The sequence below is a fragment of the Puma concolor genome, chromosome D3 (genome assembly GCF_028749965.1).
Source record: "Puma concolor isolate L17-30 chromosome D3, mPumCon1.1.hap2, whole genome shotgun sequence".
Lineage (NCBI taxonomy): Eukaryota > Metazoa > Chordata > Mammalia > Carnivora > Felidae > Puma > Puma concolor.
The window spans coordinates 46,448,862-46,468,193 of NC_141678.1; the positions used below are offsets into that span (position 1 = coordinate 46,448,862).

A 19,332-nucleotide genomic window follows, 5' to 3' on the forward strand; every position below is an offset into this window, starting at 1 on the left:
CTCTCAATCCATGAACATGGGATGCCTTTCCATTTATTTAGATCTTCATTTTTTTTTTTTTTTTAAATTTTTTTTTTCAACGTTTAATTATTTTTGGGACAGAGAGAGACAGAGCATGAACGGGGGAGGGGCAGAGAGAGAGGAGATACAGAATCGGAAACAGGCTCCAGGCTCCGAGCCATCAGCCCGGAGCCCGACGCGGGGCTCGAACTCACGGACCGCGAGATCGTGACCTGGCTGAAGTCGGCCGCTCAACCGACTGCGCCACCCAGGCGCCCCTAGATCTTCTTTAATTTCTTTCAAAGATGCTTTGTATTTTTCATTGTACAGGTCTTGAACTTCTTTTGTTAAATTTATTTTAAAGACTACTATTTTTTTTTGATGCTATAGTAAATGGAGTTGCTCCTAATTTCATTTTTGGATTGCTCGTTGCTAGTGTTTAGAAAACAATTGATTTTAAAAATTTTTTTTAGTGTTTATTTATTTTTGACAGAGAAAGAGAGAGAGGAACAGAGTGTGAGCAGGGGAGGGGCAGAGAGAGAGGGAGACACAGAATCTGAAGCAGGCTTTAGGCTCTGAGCTGTCAGCACAGAGCCCAATGCAGGGCTGGAACCTGCAAACTGTGAGATCATGACCTGAGCTGAAGTCGGATGCTTAACCGACTGAGCCACCCAGGTGCCCCATAAATACAATTGATTCTTGTACATGTATTATCTTATATCATTTTATCTTTCAAAAAATTGTGAACATCTTTCTATGTCAGAAAATATAGTTGTATAACATCATTTTAGTGACCTTGTAGTATTTTGCTTCAATATTTTAATACAAATATTTAATAAAAAGTTCACTGTGATTTTTAATGTCTAAAAGCTCTGCACTTTTAGACATTTAAGTTCTTTTAAACTTAAAAAAAAAAAAGCTAAAATAATTCTGATACAAACTTGCCACTAAATCTTTGCAAACTTCCTTAATTTTTTCCTGGATATAAATGTCCACAAGCAGAGTTGTTAGGGTAAAATATATGCACATTGAAGTCATTTGCTAAGCACTGCAAACATTGCCCTCCTGAAAAGTAATAAGGTTTTTACTTCAACCAAGGCTGTGATACTTCATTCACTAAATCTGTTTTATTATTTAAAAAATATCTTTTCTAGTTAGGTGGGTGAAAGACGAGTCTCATTGGTGCTTTGCTTGCATTTCAATTCCCAGGAAGGTCAAAAAAGTTTTCATGTTTATTAGCATAGAAAAAATTTTTTCCTGTTAATTATATTGTCTCTTATCCTTGAGTATTCAGCTTTTTCTAATTGTTTTGTGAAAGCAGTTTATATATTAAGGTTATTAATCCTATGTCCTTTATGGTGAACATTTTCTCCTCTCATTTGTTTTCCATTTTTGTTTTGTTATGGTGCTTCTGGATGTACGAGACTTTCAGTTTTTACGTCAGCTTATCAATCTTTGTGGCTTCTCCTTTTGGTGTTACACGCACGAATTCCTCTCCCTATCTTTTTATTTTTGAAGAGCAGACAGAAGATTAAATAAGTACACTGCCTTCTTCCTAGCACCTATCCCAGTATTTAATAAATATGCTGGTCATTTCTCTGTCCTTTTAACTGTACCACTTTTAAGCTTATCTCCATCTTTGCTCAAGCACTGTTCTCACACCGCCTTCCCCCTTCTCCAACCTTCACAGCTCCAGTCCTGCTTCCTCTAAGGTACTTAAATCAGTCTGGCCGGCAGCAGTGACACTCACCTGGAATCGCTGAGAGGTGTCCTGCACACAGGACCAAATCTCAGCCTCGGGGTGGGGGTATCCTCTGCTCCGAAGCCAGCTTGACAGCGTCAGTAATTCGCTCAACATCTCTCCGTTTATCTGTAAAATTTAGCAGATTGGGCATCTAAAGGATTTCCTCCAAAGTGCCTTTGCACAAGTTTGGCAAACGACAACCTCCGCTATTGGTTGTCTTTTAATGTGTATGTCCCGCCACTCCCAACTCTCCCTCAGCTCCTTGGATCCCAGACTCGGTACGTGGCGGCAGTGCCATTTCTATCGTTGGCGCACAGTGTCTGAGAATTGACGGGACTTGTCTTTTGACAATTGAGACTTGTCCGGGAAGCCACAATGTCTTTGATGTAAGTTCTGCAGGCAGCGCCAGCTTGCTCTGATGTCTCACCCAAATTCTCTGCAAGCCGACTCCCTTGTCCGAGGTCCAGAGCTGGCTTTCCTCACTGGTGTGTGACCGTGAGTAGCTGGAGAGGAAAAATATCTGATTTCTGCGCGGGGCGTGGGAAGGTGGGGCGGTCCCGGCCCCCGCCGCCGCCGCCAGGGTAGGAGCCCGGGAACGCCTTCCGCGCTCCCCGCCCGCGAAGTTTGCAGCGCGCAGCGCGTTCGCAGAGACCTCGTCTCCTGGCCCGAGGCTGGGCGCTGTCAGTTCCTGCTCCTTTGGTTGCCGGCTCCAGCCGCTGCAGGTTCCAGACCAGAGAAGCCGCCCCCACGCCGCGGGCTCCAGGCGCGTGGGGCGGGTGTGCGGTCGGCCGCCGCCCACACCCCGGGCTGAACTCGCTCTTCCCGGGAGGATCGTGCGCTGCAGGATGGCGGCGGCTGCGTGGGCTCCAGGCTGGGCAACGAGGCCAGTCCTGCTCCTGCTGCTGCTGCTGCTGCCGCCGCCGCCCCTGCTGCGGGCGGTGAGCGCCTCTCGGGAACCCCGGGCCGCGTCCCGGCTCAGCCTGCACCCGCCCTACTTCAATCTGGCGGAGGCGGCGAGGATTTGGGCCACCGCCACCTGCGGGGAGCGGGAGCCTGGCGGCACGCGGCCCCGGCCCGAGCTCTATTGCAAGTTGGTGGGGGGGCCTACCGCCCCGGGCAGCGGCCACACCATCCAGGTAAGGTCCCGGAGCGAGCGAGGGGTGGCAGGGGGCGGGGCCCCCTCCCCGCTCTGCCCAGCGTGCTCTGCCCAGCGACTGCACGCGGAGGGAGGGGGTCCTTCCCCAGCGTACGCTGGAGAGCCCAGGTGGCCGGGACGGGGTCCCCCAGCCCCTCGCGGGCCGGCGACCCCGGTGGTAGGCGCGGTGCGGAGGTGCGAACCTGCGGGGCACCAGGCTTGCAGACGCGCCGCCAGAGGCAGGGACGGGTAGAGCGCGCGAGGTGAGTGAAGGCTGAGGTTAAGTTTGGGCGCGCTGAGCAGAAAGTCCCAAGGTGCGCCCCGAAGTGCGTACACAGTACGGAACTGTCGCCCCGTCCTGCCGTCCTGCCCCAGTCACTCAGGTAGCGCCTGACCAGGCCTTGAGTGCCCTGGACGCCTCCTCCTAGGCCCTTCTTTCTCCCCGACCTTATTCGGAGAAGTTGGTAGCAGTGGGTTTCCGTGGCGTATTTGGAGAGAACTTTTAGGTTATATCGGTAGTATCACTCCGATGTCACCCAAAAGATGCACCTCACCGCACCGCCTGAAGTGCCACCATTCAGGGTCTCTGGGGCGAGTGAGATGAAATGGGGAGCAATGGACGCGACGCTCAGGGTCCGTCAGAGACTCAGTGCGAACACCTGGTGCGAATGATAGTGTTGCTGGTGCTTAATCAGCATCTGGACGTGTGCCAGGTGCTGACACAGGACCCTCACAACAGCTCTGGGAACTGGATCCGGGAGCAGGTTGAGAAACGTGCCAGCGCCTTCAAGTAGGGTAGGGAGATTTGAACCCAGTCCTGACTCTAAATTTTCTTTACACTGAGCCATAATTCATAATTGCCTCCCTCCTTCTACTGGGAAATATTGCTGAGGAATAGAAAGTGTTGCCGGAAGAGGGAGTGATTTTGGAGCTTGGGCTCCAAAGGCAAACGATTGTCATTGAGAATCTAGGTCAGTGTTGTAGAAACTCTTGGTTGTGCATTTCCATAAATAACAACTTGTTGAACATGCAATTATAAATTGTGTGCATGTATTGCTTTATTAGTATATTGTGTGTACTATAAAACACACAAGAATAGAAATAAAATTGAAATGACAATGATGAAAATACTTTTAATTTTATTAACAGCGCCTTTTAATTTTGCTTTCTCTAAATACTTAGTTATTGTGTAGAGTTATTTATAAATATCCAGATGTAATTATTTATATAAATAGTTTTGACAAGTTGAGTTGAGCACTTATGATCCAGCAATTCAAGGTTGGTTTTACATTAATGCTTGAAATTAGTGATTGTCCTAGCTGGAAAGATACTTCAAAAAAAAAAAAAAATGGGTAGATGGGTAGATTCCAGAAGGACTGCATTGACCACTGAGTTCCAGAACCAGCTACATAATCACAGAGTACAGTGCAAAATGAAAATGTGGAGCACCTTGTCCAAAAATTATGAATTTCAAATGGTGATAGCGGAATATTAAATTAACTGAGGAGACTTTCTGAGCGTGGGATTCTGTGTAACTCCACAGGTCTGATATTGCCTGAATTCATTAAATCATGGTACTCATATTTCTGCCCCATCCTTCAGTTATTCTAAAAATTTTTTAAAGTAGACACTTGGCCAGTCAATGTTTGCTTTTCAAATGGCATTAAGTACTTCTTGGTAGGAAGGTAGTGTGTTTAGTGATTCAAAACTCACTGCAAGTCCTTTTTTTTAATATTAAAATATATTACAAAATTCTGTGTCCATGTTTTTAAAATGTGCAAACATAAGAACTTTTAGAGTAACACAATTCTGTCTTTTCAACAGCCAAAAAATGAAACATTTCCAAACATCTATTTCCCAAAACACTCTTTTCAAAGTGTACATTTCTTGGGGCACCTGGGTGGCTCAGTCGGTTAAGTATTCGACTTGGGCTCAGGTCATGATCTCGCGGTTTGTGAGTTCGAGCCCCACGTTGGGCTCTGTGATGATAGCTCAGAGCCTGGAGCCTGCTTCGGATTCTGTGTCTCTCTCAATCTCTGCCCCTCCCCTGCTCATGCTCTGTCTCTCAAAAAATAAATAAACATTAAGAAAAAAATTTTAAAAACATTAAAAAAAACCCAAAAAATTCATTTCTTTAGAACAGTATTTACCTTTTCACACATCGTTAAAACAACACCTTTACCTTGGTAAGTACCCTTATTTTTTGTAAATATCTATCAGGTCGTGTACTACTGGCAGCCCATGTCATCCCAGAATAAGCAGATTTGGAATTTTTGTGGAAAAAAAAAAAGTGTGACTCATCTTGAAATTTCAAATTCTTTTAAGTAGGTTACCATGAGAGAACCGGTGAATCTGTGCCATCAAAACAATTTCATTATCGGGGCGCCTGGGTGGCGCAGTCGGTTAAGCGTCCGACTTCAGCCAGGTCACGATCTCGCGGTCCGTGAGTTCGAGCCCCGCGTCGGGCTCTGGGCTGATGGCTCAGAGCCTGGAGCCTGTTTCCGATTCTGTGTCTCCCTCTCTCTCTGCCCCTCCCCCGTTCATGCTCTGTCTCTCTCTGTCCCAAAAATAAATAAACGTTGAAAAAAAAATTAAAAAAAAAAAAAAACAATTTCATTATCACTCCTCCTTGTAGTACAAGTTTGGAACAGTTCTGCCCTTCAGGAGAATAGAATCCACATGTCCACTTAACCAGGCACATGCAAGCTTTGATGTGTCATGGTCAGATGATAGCTGGTGGAACCCCTCCTCCTCTTCCCTTGGACAGACAGACTCTCAGGACCATTGTGACCAGGTGACTTGAGGACAGGGTAAAGGCCCTATGCCATTTGCACATTCAATATTAGTAAGACTGAGTTTCTTCATTTTTAAGTAAAATAAACAAGTTTTAATATTCCCTTCTGCCATCCCATTGGATTGTCTGGCACATCCAGCTTGGAGAGAACTGTCCTAATTACGGAAAGAGTAAACGCAAGCAGAAGAAAGGTATCAAAGAAATTTTCAGCTGTCTCCTCTCCCATGGATTTGCCTAGGAATGGACTGATCTTTATTCCCCTCCTCACTGGTTGTTTTTTTGTTTGTTTGTTTTGTTTTGTTTTGAGTGCTCATAGGTTGATACTACTTTTTGGAGGTCCAGAAAAGTCCTATTTTCTGGTCTGATGGAGTTTCCTTGGTCCTTAAACCTTGGTTCACAGTCCTAGATAGAGTAGGAAGTGGCCTTTCTGAGGTCATTCAGCAGACTGCATTTCTAGGCCAGGCCATAGACAGTGGAAAAATAATGCCATCTGGTGTTATGCCGTATTCTTCCGTAAAAATAAGGAGAGCAAAAGTTGCTGCTGAATAGTGCTTTCTGCTTTCACAGTTGAGGGCTTGAGGAGATGTCACTGATTGCTCACGTGAGAGGTTCTTACCTAATGAGGACAGAGAAGACAGGGAAAGGGAGTTCTAAGAGCTGGGCTATGAGATGCTCACTCTAGCCCATTGTTGGCAACACCTGGTATAGACCCTGCCTTTCAGAAAACTGTGGGGTGATGGGAGATGAGTGGGAAAAGGAAGAGAGACTGGGATTGATCAATTGGTTGTACCCGAATGATGATGATCTTGAATCTTACTTATGTATAGCTCAAGATGGGAAATAGAGAAGAGTTAATAAGTTCTATTTCTTTCAGCTTTCTAAAAATAAATCTTTAGGGCCAGCCAGGGTTTAGAATTTCAGGCAGAAGGATTTTGCAAAAAATGTAAAAAATGAATAAAAGTCATGTCTTTGAATAAAACCTGGGCTTATGGTTCTGATTCTGTAATAATAATTCTGATACTTGAATGGTAGCACGTGTCGATAGGTAGAGGATTTTAAAAGTCTGAGGTTTTTGTTTGTTGTGTGAAAAGTATCTGCTGTGGTTTCTCTGGACTTCAAATTCATTAAATAAGATTTTATATACTTGTTACTGCTCAGACATAAAGTTTTGGTGTTTGAGAGCTCTGTGATTCAGGGATTTTGTCTGTCTGGTTCACAGCTGTATCCCATGCTTAGCCGCAAAGGCTAGTACAGTATATGTGCTCAGAAAATATTGAAGGAGAGGATGGTGAAGACACAGCTAAAGGCAGTAAAGAAGTTTGTAAAGAATATACAAGGAAAATGCACAAATTAATTCTATTCCGCTGAGAAGAAACTCCCACTGAAATCTGTCACACTTTATGCTTCAATTTTAAATGTTTGCTTACCTATGGAATCAAAACACATTATTATTTCTGACATCTGCTAGAGATGATGGTAAAATGTTAGTGGAAGGCTGCATTGAAAATATAACCTTGTGTTTGGTTTAGTTTGGCATTAACACTACACTCACAAGGAACGAAGTGAACCTATTTACCAAATATATGATGCCGATTTTGTACATTGACAATTCAACACATCTTTTGTATGTTCCTTAATTACATTATAATTTATGTGTTGGAACGTGTATCTAACCTGAATGACAGTGGTAGGGGAGCTTGCACACACTGGTCAGTTAACAGCCAAGAGCAGGAATGCTTGGCACAAAGCAGGCTAGGTTGTGTGTTTGTGTAACTCGGACTAATGGTCATAAACAGGAAACTCAATTTCACTAAGGCTGTTTATAGAACTATTGTGAAAGAGAAACCATTTGTTAGCTTCAACAAGGGCCTTTTCCTTTGTGAAACTGATAGGAAAGTCTGGAGCAAGGGCTGAGAAATGAAGACATTTATTATTCCACTGATACATTTGTAACAATTCTTAGGTGTGTTATTTTGAAACTTCAGACAGATGACTCCAGTCAGCAATTTAAAGATGAATAATCCTTTTTTTAATTTTATTTTTTAAAATTTACATCCAGGTTAGTTAGCATATAGTGCAACAATGATTTCAGGAGTTGATTCCTTAATGCCCCTTACCCATTTAGTCCATCCCCCTTCCCACAACTCCTCCAGTAACCCTCTGTTTGTTCTCCGTATTTAAGAGTCTCTTATGTTTTTGTCCCCTTCCCTGCTTTTATATTATTTTTGCTTCCCTTCTGTAATGTTCATCTGTTTTGTATGTTAAAGTCCTCATGAGTGAAGTCATATTTGTTTTTCTCTAATTTCGCTTAGCATAATACCCTCTAGTTCCAATCATGTATTGCAAATGGCAAGATTTCATTCTTTTTGATTGCCCAGTAATTCGCCATTGTATACATATAGCACATTTTCTTTATCCATTTATCAATTGATGGACATTTGGGCTCTTTCCATACTTTGGCTATTGTTGATAATGCTGCTATAAACATTGGGGTGCATGTGCCCCTTTGAAACAGCACAGCTGTATCCCTTAGATAAAAACCTAGTAGTGCAATTGCTGGGTCGTAGGATAGTTCTATTTTTAATTTTTTGAGGAACCTCCATACTTTTTTTCCAGAATGGCTGCACCAGTTTGCATTAAAGATGAATAATACTTTTTAAAAAATGATTTTCCTAATAGTTCTGTGTTTATGGACATTGGCCAAAGTTTAGCAATGAAAGTTTATGCACAAATCATTTGGAGAAGACAAACATCCATGTTTTCCTCTGGAGAGCCACGTTCACTCACCAGGGTGAGGTGGAACATGGTTCCACATAGCAGGACGTCAGCAATTTAATTTTTTTCCTCAACAGAGGTGCCTGGATGGCTCAGTAGGTTAAGCGTCCGACTTCAGCTCAGGTCATGATCTCAGGGTTCATGGGCTCAAGCCCTGCATCGGGTTCTGTGCTGACAGCTCAGATCCTGGAGCCTCCTTCAGATTCTGTGTCTCCCTCTCTGTCTGCCCCTCCTCTGTTCATGCTCTGTCTCTCTCTCAAAAATAAAATAAACATTAAAAAATTTTAAAAACTTTTTCTCAACAAATCACAGACTACTGGAGCTCATGGACTTTCAGGGCTGTTGAAAGTGAATAGTTGGAAATGTGAATGTTCAGTCCTTGAATTGCAAGATCTTACTTCATGCTCTGAATTACCTGTGCCATTGAGAATGTGGATCATTTAATCTGAGAAAAAGAAGTATGTAGTCATAGGCAAAGGAAAGGACTTGTAAGAAAACTGTGCTTAACTCATTACAGAAAGTTAGCTGTGTGCATTTTACATCTTCAGTTCACATATGAGTGTGAAAACTACACATTTTCTTCATATTTTTTACCAAAACTAGACTGAAGTATGAGTCATTTTTAACAGCTTTATTGAGGTGTAATTTAAGTACTATAACATGTATCCATTGTAAGTGTGAATTAAATATTAAAAAAAATTTTTTTTTTAATGTTTATTTATTTTTGAGACAGAGAGAGACAGAGCATGAACGGGGGAGGGGCAGAGAGAGAGGGAGACACAGAATCGGAAACAGGCTCCAGGCTCTGAGCCATCAGCCCAGAGCCTGACGCGGGGCTCGAACTCCCGGACCGCGAGATTGTGACCTGGCTGAAGTTGGACGCTTAACCGACTGCGCCACCCAGGCGCCCCAAAAAAAAAATTTTTTTTTAATGTTTATTTACTTTTGAGACAGATCTCAAGTGAGGGAGGGGCAGAGAGAGAGGGAGACACATAATCCGAAATAGGCTCCAGGCTCTGAGCTGGCAGCATAGAACCCGATACGGGACTTGAACCCACAAACCGTGAGATCATGACCTGAGCCGAAGTCGGACTCTCGACCAACTGAAAAATATTTAATTCAGGCGCCCCTGAATTAAATATTTTTAAATTAATTTATAGAGTTGTGCAACTATCACTAGAATCCAGTTGTAGAACTGGATTTCCATCGGCCGCAAAAGTTTTCTTGTGTTTATGCTTTCAGTTTCTCTACTAGTATTATTTTTGTCTCTAAAAATTTCCCATTTCTGTAAATTTCATATAAATGAAATTATACAATATGTGGTCTTTTGTGTCTGACTTCTTTCACTTGGCATAATGATTTTGAAGTTCATTAATATTTTTGTATGATTTAGTAGTTTGTTTCTTTTTGTTGCAGAAAATAGTATTCCATTGTATAGCTACACCTCACTTTCTTTATCCCAATCAAGGACATTTGGATTGTTTTCAGGTTTGGGCTCCTATAAGTTAATGCTTCCATGAACATTCACAAACGAATCTTTGTGTAGACATATGTTTTCAGTTTCCTTGGGTAGATTCCTAGCTGTGGAATTGCTAGATCACATAGAAAATTTATATTTAAGTTTTCGAGAAACTACTTATTATTGAAATGGAGAACTGATGTCTCCAACTAATATTATGGAGCTATTTATCCCTTCAGGTCCCTCAATTTTTGCTTCTTGTACATATGAGGCTTTTTTGTTTGGTATAGATATATTTAAATTGTTATATCTTCTTGAAGGATTGGCCCTTCCCTCATTGTGTAATGTCTGTCTTTATCTTTTGTAACAATTTTTAACTTAAAGTTTATTTTGTCTGGTATTAGTATAACTATCCCAGCTCTTTTTGGGTTACTCTTTACAGGGAATACCTTTTTCTATTCTTCCACTTTCAATTTATTTGTGTCTTTGTGTCTAAAGTGAATTTCTGGTAGATCTGTATCATGTTTTTTGTTTTTTAATCCATTCTGCAAATCTTTGCCTTTTAATTTAGAAGTCTAATCCATTTACATTTAGGGGCGCCTGGATGGCTCAGTCGGTTAAGCGTCTGACTTCAGCTCAGGTCACGATCTCACGGTCCATGAGTCCGTGAGTTCGAGCCCCGCGTCGGGCTCTGGGCTGATGGCTCAGAGCCTGGAGCCTGCTTCCGATTCTGTGTCTCCCTCTCTCTCTGCCCCTCCCCCGTTCATGCTCTGTCTCTCTCTGTCTCAAAAATAAATAAACGTTAAAAAAAAATTTTAAGTGATTATTAATATGTGATAATTTATAAGCCTAATCCATTTACATTTAAAGTAGTCTTACTTCTGCCATTTGTTACTTGTTTCCTATATGTCTTCTATTTTTTGGTTCCTCAATTCCTCCATTCCTACCTTCTTTTGTGTTTAATTTCTTTTTCTAATGAACCATTTTGATTTCCTCATTTACTTTTCTGTATATTTTTTGGTTATTTTCATAGTGATTACTTGAGTTGATATAAACTTAGCATCAGTGGCATCTAAAATTCTGCTTCTATACAGGTCTGTTCCCACTCTTTATGTTATCGTCACAAATTAGATCTTTTTTTTTTAAAAAGTTTATTTTATAGAGAGGTAGCAAGTGCATGAGTGGAGGAGGGGCAGAGAGAGAAAGAGGGAGAGAGAGAATCCCAAGCAGGCTCTGCGCTGTCAGCACACCTGATATGGGACTTACTCTCACAAACCTTGAGATCATGATCTGAGCTAACATCAAGAATCCAATGCTTAACTGACTAAGCCCCTGAGGCGCCCTAACAAATTAGATCTTTTACATTGTTGCCCATTGACATACATATATAATTGTTGTTCTGTGCATCTCTTCTAAATCATATGGGACAAACCAAAAATTCAATAATGCTGGCTTTTGTATTTATCTATGTGGTTATCTGTCCTGGTATTTCTTATTTCTTTGCATGGCTTTGAGTTATTGTCTAGTGTTCTTTCATCTCAGCTGAAAGACTCCTTTAGCTTCTCTAGCTTTTTAACCTTCAATAGAGCAGGTCTACTAGCAATAAACTCCTTCGGCTTTTGTTTATTTGGGAGTGTCCTCATTTCTCCCTCATTTTTGAAGAATAACTTACCAGGTACGGAATTCTATTTTCCTCTCAACATTTTAAATATGTTATCTCCATGCCTTCTGGTTTCCATGGTTTCAGATGAGAAATAGGCTGTTAATATTATTGAGGATCCCTTGTATGTGATAAATTGTTTCTCTTTTGCCGCTTTCAAGATTATTCTTGTCTTTTCTTTTTAATGTTCATTTATTTATTTTTGAGAGAGAGAGTGTGTGTGCACAGTGGAAGGGCAGAGAGAGAGGGAGACAGAGAATCTGAAGCAGGCTCTGAACTGTAAGTGTAGAGGCCAATACGAGGCTTGAACTCACAAACCATGAGATCATGTCCTGAGTCCAAGTCGGACGCATAACCGACTGAGCCACCCAGATGCCCCTCTTTTTGTCTTTTGACAGTTTGATTACAATGTGTCTTGGTGTGGACCTCTCTGAGTTTTTCCTACTTGGAGTTAAGTTTCTCGCTCTGTCCACTGAAGGGATCTAGAAGCAATGATACACTGGTAACAATGAACATATACTAAATGGTACCTCATACCCAGATCTTGGTTTCTAAACACCACACCCGTAAGAAACAAACAAACAAATGATGCTTCTGGAAAAACGAGTTGGTTCCAAGGAAGGAGAAAAAATAAATAAAAATTGGCACTGGAATAGGGGCACCTGGGCAGCTAAGTTGGGTAAGTGTCTGACTTTGGCTCAGGTCACGATCTTATGGCTCAAGAGTTCAAGCCCTGCATCAGGCTCTGTGCTGACAGCTCAGAGCCTAGAGCCTGCTTTGGATTCTGTGTCTCCCTCTGTCCCTCCCCCACTCATGCTCTGTATTTTTCTGTCTCTCAAAAATGAATAAATGTTGAAAAAAAAATTTTTTTTTATCAAGAGTTCTTTTAAGAATGAAATGTACAGTACATTATATAGTGAACATATTTGGCATGCTAAATAATCCACCGGCAAAGAGACTTTTACAGAGTAACTGTTAAATTGTTTTGGTACTGTATTAATGACTAGTTTAGATATTATTTATTTACATAGGGGCACATTTTTATATCAGTTGAAGAAACATTTTGCAGGGAGAGTGGTGGCGGAGTTGGATGAGCAGCGGCTGTCTGTGCGGCTGGCCCTGGAGACAGAGGGGTGTGCTTCCTGCATCTGACTCCTGGTGTCGGCTCAGGTCATGATCTCACAGTTGTGAGATCATTGGCTTTGTGCTCATAGCGTGGAGCCTCTTTGGGATTCTCTCCCTCTCTCTCTGCCCCTCCCCCACTCCTGCTAGCTCTCTCTCAAAATAAATAAATAAACATTAAACAAATTTTAAATGACCAGAGGCTTTAGCAGCTGCTCATTTGAAAATGCCAGCGGAATTGAATGCACAAGTTGAAAAGTATAAGGAAAAACTAAGACAGCCTAAAGAACAAAAAAAGGAGACAGATGATTGAAATGTGGGACAGCATGCGAGGAGGAAAAAGTTACAAAGGAAATGTGAGAAAGCCTCCAGGAGAAGACATTCCTGGGCCTTCTACTTCATCAGTCATCCTGAAGAGAAAATCTGACAGAAAGCCTTTGCAGGGAGGTGGTGACAACCCTTTGTCTGTTGCAGAAAGTGGAGCGTGCTCCTGCGGAGGCCCGTCCTCTGATAGACGAGGCTAAGAATCTCGTTAGTGTCGCTTTTGGCTTTCCCAAGATGAATCCATAACCCTCAGTTCGGTCGCCTTATGCACGCTTTTCACGTTGTGCGTGAAGGGGAGGGAGGCTTTTTCCTCTTCTTTATGACACCTGCATCTTCTGTGGTTGAAGTCAGCATGGGGTATAGACATCACCACTAGCAGTAGTGGCAGTGGTCACACTTCAGTGAAGCCAGTGGCTGGGTTCATTGATCTCATAGGTAATTGCTAGTTGGTAGTTAAAGGCCTCCGGGTGATGAACAGTCTTGATTAAAGAGATCTAGGGATGGTTCTTCAAGTTAGATGTCCCTGCTGGTCTGACAGTCTGTGGGATGGGTTGTGCCGCATGATGTCTTCCTGGTAAATGGTGAGCCCGCCAGCGAGGATTATTGATGCAGACAGTTGATGGGGTTGTTTCTCTGTATGTAAAAAGAAACTGTTAAAAAAAATCCAAAGAACATTTTTAGCATCTTTATTAAATTCAAGGAAATTTCTTTATGCACTTGAATTTGTTTATCAAACATTAAACAACTTTTTATCATTCTAAAAAAAGGTAACATTTTTTTTTTTTTTTGGAGGGGGAGGTATTAACTTTTTCAGGCCAATTTTGGTGGCAAGAATACATTCTTCCAGATCATAAATTTTTTTCTGGTTGTGATTTAGGCTTTCATGAGCCTGCATTAACCCTTGCTCAACATTCTGGAACCATTTGCCTAGTGAGGAAAAGACTTTCTCAATGGTACCTCAGTGGTCCTAGTCAGTGGAACTGACTGCATACATGGGCTCCTGGCCAAGGGACAAGTGGCGACTGAAATCCAGCCTGGGCAAGGCTGTATCTGCTCAGGGGCAGGGAGCCTTTTTTTTCTGCTTCATATAAAAAGAGCTTTTTGCATGAGCTAGCAGGGCCTTGATCAGATCCCTCATGCCAACAGGGTGGAAACTGCCCTGGGGAAAGCCAACTCATTGAGTCTCACGTGTTCTGCCAGTTTTTCAGTGTCATAAACATATTGCACTTTCTTAGTGGTTTTCCCATCCTGAATGCTCAGAAAATACATGTGCGATTAACAAATGGATATTAGCCAGAAAGCAAGATGAATTTGAATTCGATTATTGATGCATAGCTTAGCTGTGAGAAGTGGGGAAAAGGAACAATTCTGCACTACTTTCAAGTTACACCATATATTGCATGTACTGTGTACAGAAGTGATACCAAATAAAGAGGCAGCATGGTGACTAATAGCGATCAGGGGACTTAGTCTGCTGCTCAGTGCAAGGTGTAAATTTCACACTTAGGCAATATTTACTGATGCTTGCTTGGTACTGTTGTAAAGCACCTTACATGTACTGACTTCTTAATCCTGACAGCAGTTTGTCAAGGGGGTATTCTTAGCATGCTCATTTTACAGATGAGGAAACAGAAGCACACAGAGGTTCAGTATGTGTTTAAGATCAGAAAGCTAGCACGTGGTGCAGCCCTGTGGCCGCAGAGTTCATGCTCTTACTATCCTATGCTGCCACTGCCAGGCTAACTGCCCCTCCCCCAGAGTTTCAGCCAAACTATGCACCACCTCGCTAATTCCATTCATGACCTGGGAGCCATTTGTTTTCACATCTAATGTCCTTATTAGATCTTTAGCTCCCTGAGAGGGGGGGCGCCGCATTTTCCTGCTCATGTCTGTCTTCCCTGTGGTGGTGCATCACAGATACTCCATAGATGCTTTTTTTTACGTTATTTATTTTGAAAGAGAAAGAGCATGCATGGGAGTGGGGGAAAGGCAGAGAGAGAGAGGAGAGAGGGGATCCCCTGTGGGGCTTCATCTCATGACTGTGAGATCACGACCTGAGCTGAAATCAAGAGTTGCCCACATAACTGACTGAGCCACCCAGCCTCCCCTCCATAGATGCTTTTTGAAGAAACTTTCAAAGGCTGATACCATCATAGAATTTTCATACTATAGCAACACCTGGATAGAAGTGCTGTTTGACCAAAAAGTACCTGGATTTCAATAACCTGCCTTTGGAAGACAGTTGTGGCCCTGATGTGTTGAATTGCAAAGAAGAGATATCTGATATAGTGGTTGAGACCACTATAGTCTCCACCTAGTCACTGGACTAGGGCTGGGCCACCAGAAGCGGCAAGAGGCAAGGAAGGATCCTTCTGCAGATTTCAGAGGAAACAGGGCCCTGCCAACACCTTGGTTGCAGACTTCTAGCTTCCATACTATGAGACAAGACATTTCTGTTGTTCTAAGCCGGTTTATGGCACAACGTTTTCCATGGTGGCCCTGGGAGACTAATACACTGTTAGTCGGTTCGGGCTGCCATAACAAAATACTATAGATTGGGTAACTTACAAGCAACAGAAATTTATTTCTCACGGTTCTAGAGGCTGGGAAATCCGAGGTCAAGGGCAGATTCAGTGTCTGGTGAAGGCCCACTTCTAGTTTATATTTTTTTGCTGTGTCCTCACATGGTGGGAGAGGTGAGAGATCTCTCTGGGGCCTCTCTTGTAAGGGCACTAAGCCCATTCAACTCATCCTAATACCATCATCTTGGGGGTTAGGTCTTTAACATATGAAATTAGGGGGGCATCAATATTCAGTCCATATTAGTAACTTTAAATCAGATAATCAGTCTCTCAGTGAGTCAGTAGTACTTCTTGACTATTCAGTGTATGAGTTATCTGTGTATGGGAGAGTGGAGGATGAAGGGCCCTGCATGAGACTCTCCAGGTAGTTCTAGGGTCTCTGCTTTTGAGACTTTGCAACCTAGCAACTCAAAATATCTCTAAGTAGAATGAGTATTGTTCTTAGCTGAACAAATATTTAGGGATCACCCACACTGAGGCATCTTTAAATATGAAGAACGTATCAGAGGGGCATAAAATAAGGATTGACTAATGCAGGTGAGACCGTGGAAGTTTCTTGGATACTGTGAGCCTTGGATTCCTTTCTGCATAGAGCCCAGTGGTTGGATGATTCCTTTCCCACTAATGAGGGCTCACGGGCTATGTCAGGGGGAAGGGTGGGGTTGTGAAATGAAAGGCCCAATTCCCTATGTCCTGGGACTGGCTCTGCAGAGACTAAATATTGCTGAGGATTTGTGTGCACAGAAGACACTGGTGGCAGAGATTCTATGCAAGGTAGTTTGCACAGGGATTTGATGAGAACAAAAACGTCAGACTTTCACATGTTCCTGTCTGTCTTCTCTGTTTCCAGGTGGCTTTCCTATTTCATTTTGACACCTGATCACTTAATGTATCTTTAATGTGATTTTGAATGTTTTTAATGAACCAGAAATATGAACAGAAAATGGAGGGAGACCTCATTAGGAAAAATCTCTTGGTAAGATTGCCATAAACTAGTTGAGTTTTTTTTTTCTTTTGTTTTATTTCATGATCTTTTAGGTCAACTTAGTAGACTTCCATCTGAGTAAAAATATAGCCGTGGAAGTGACTCTTTCCAGTAGTGATAAAGTCTTCGTTCCGTTTCCCTGAGCACCATGGAAGTCTCTGTAGCTCTCATTCACTTGGTGTTACCTGCAGCCTCCGTTCTCTTTGATCGCTTGCTCGCTTTGGTCCTGGGTGTTGTTTTCTCTGGCTCTTACATATAGCACTTACCACTCTAGCTTAGGAGAATCGGGGCTGAAACAAACCATGGTAGAACTGCTTGACTAAACCACAAGGAAGATGAGGCCAGGGGCCTTCAGAGCCATTACGGAGATGTTTGTAACTGGCGGTTCTCCACCTTCACTGAAGGCAAAATAGAAGGGGATGTGTCATGTTGCAGCACAAGGGATTGAGATCGGCTATGGAAAGAGCTGCCAGGGCAGAGTGTACTCAACCACTGAAGGGATATTTTGAGAAGAGAGCCCTTTGCCAGGTCAAAATCCTGTGTGCCATCTTTTAGGCCCATCCGTAGAGAGCTACAAGGCAGAGCTCACGGGGAAGCTGTGCTCCCCACACCAGACCTGTACCCAAGGAGGGACTTGCAGCCAAGGATTCGGGTCCCCCTGGTACCAGCTGTGCCCATATGTGTTTCTGCATTCTCAGCCCCGGAGCCTCTATTGAGAGACCTCCAGTGGAGGTACCTGGCACTTCCCAGGTGCCTCCATGGGGACTTCTCATGGGTGCTAGAGCTGAGGCAGTTTTTCCCACTCTGACTGTTTTCCTACTCCTGCTCTCCCCTTCTCCTCATTGTCAACCCTCTGGGCTCATAAAAAGTCAGGAGCCTTTGGACTTGGGTCCCTGGGGAGTGAGATACTTCTCCTGTCATCTGACCCCTGCCTGGTGCTGCACCATGGGGAAAAGTGGATCACTGGGACGCCGGCATCTTTTGTCTCTTGCCTTCACTATTACAGTAAGTGAATACAATTTTGATTACTACTTTCAGATTGGTTTGTTGTCCTCACTGATCATCTCAGCACCTGGAAGCTCAAAGGAGCTGGTAGAAGTTTTGTGGATGCTGCTGCTGCTGTTGCTGCTGCTGCTGCTGCTTCTTCTTCTTCTTCTTCTTCTTCTTCTTCTTTTTTTTAATTTTTAATGTTTTTATTTACTTTTGAGGGAGAGAGAGAGAGTGAGCGGGAGCAGAGAGAGAGGGAGACACGGAATCCAAAGCAGGCTCCAGGCTCCGAGCTGTCAGCACAGAGCCTGATGCGGGGCTCGAACTCACAAATGTGAGATTGTGACCTGAGCCAAAGTTGGACGCTTAACCGACTGAGCCACCCAGGTGCCCCGCCCCGTGGATGCTTCTTAATGTAGATTCTTATCAATGAAGGAAAGAACTGCTACCTGGAGATGTGTGTGTACACACATTTGTGTGTAATATCATCTGTTCCTGTATTGGACAAATATAAATTGACATTTATGTGCCAGGCACAGAGGATGGGGATGCAGTGGGCCAAGAATACAAATCTGAACAAGGCAGGGAAAGTCCCTGCCTGCATGGAGGTGACATTCTAAGGGGAGACTGCAACCGATGAGTAAACAAATATAATTCTAGACTGCTATTGTGTCTTGGAGAGAGTTAACAGGATTTTGTCATAGTGATTAATGAAGGGAAACTTCTCTAGGTTGGGTAGATGGAGAGGCTTTCCTAAGGAGGTGTTATTGGTACAGAAACCCAAGGGTTGAGAAGAAATCAGCCCCATCAAGAGGGTGGGAAAATGTGTTCCATGCAGAGGGAACAGGTACGAGGGCTTGGAGGTAGGAATGTGCGTGTCATGTTCTAGGAATTCAGGAGGCCATGCTGCCCTAGTTATGTATTAAAATATTTTTTTATTTATTATTTTTGAGAGAGAGAAAGCATATGAGTGGGGAAGGAGCAGAGGGAGATTGGGAGAGAGGATCTGAAGCAGGCTCTGTGCTGACAGCAGGGAGTCCGATGCGGGGCTCGAACTTATGAGCCTTGAGATCATGACCTGGGTGGAAGCCTGACACTTAACCCACTGAGCCATCCAGGCGCCCCATGTATTTTGAATGTTACGCCTGAAAGAGACTTCTGTATCCTTTCCAGAATTTATAAATACTTCATTTTATTTTTGTATGTATTTATGCCCTTTCTGGTCCTCAAAAGAATTTAGGTGACTGATGAAATTCAAAAATGTTAGACATGGGGCGCCTGGGTAGCTCAGTTGGTTGAGTGTCCAACTCTTGATTTCGGCTCAGGTTATGATCTGACATTTGTGGGATTGAGCCCCACTGTGAGTGCAGAGCCTGCTTGGGATTCTCTCTCCCTCTCTCTCTGCCTCTCTGAAAATAAATAAATTAACTTGAAATCGTAAAAAAAATTAAAACATTGTACAAAAGAGTTGGGGGAACGGGACAGTGGGAAAATAGAAGTGATGAGTATAATTACTTTGTAAGGAGATGAATAAGTGAAATGGACTTGAAAGAGAAAGGCTTGGCTTGAGGAATGAATCAGATCAGGGTCAGACTATCTCCCTAAGGGCAGTGTCTGACTTTTAGCAGGTCAGTAGCTGATGGTTGAATGAATGTACAATTAGGGCAGACCTGTTCTCACAAATGTAGGCTTTGGCATGAAACTCTTAGGAGGAAGTACTTTGGGTTTGGGGCATTGAGTGGGCAAGCAAAAATGTGACATGGCT

The 19,332-nt window shown here is 43.0% G+C and overlaps 1 protein-coding gene across 6 annotated transcripts in view; it reads left to right on the forward strand.

The window, feature by feature from the left end:
* The first annotated feature begins 2,044 nt into the window (after positions 1-2,044).
* The window catches only part of LAMA3 (laminin subunit alpha 3), a 274,529-nt gene continuing 257,241 nt past the window's right edge, over positions 2,045-19,332 (forward strand). For 4 of the 6 annotated variants that reach the window (XM_086682631.1, XM_086682625.1, XM_086682626.1 and 1 more), the window contains exon 1: positions 2,045-2,880. In XM_086682631.1, the coding sequence (XP_086538757.1) occupies positions 2,590-2,880 (291 nt within the window). In that variant the 5' untranslated portion in view covers positions 2,045-2,589. Of the gene's footprint in view, positions 2,881-16,423; positions 16,572-17,449; positions 17,586-19,332 lie in introns of those variants that run through there. The other 2 variants (XM_086682627.1, XM_086682629.1) reach the window with 2 other exon arrangements.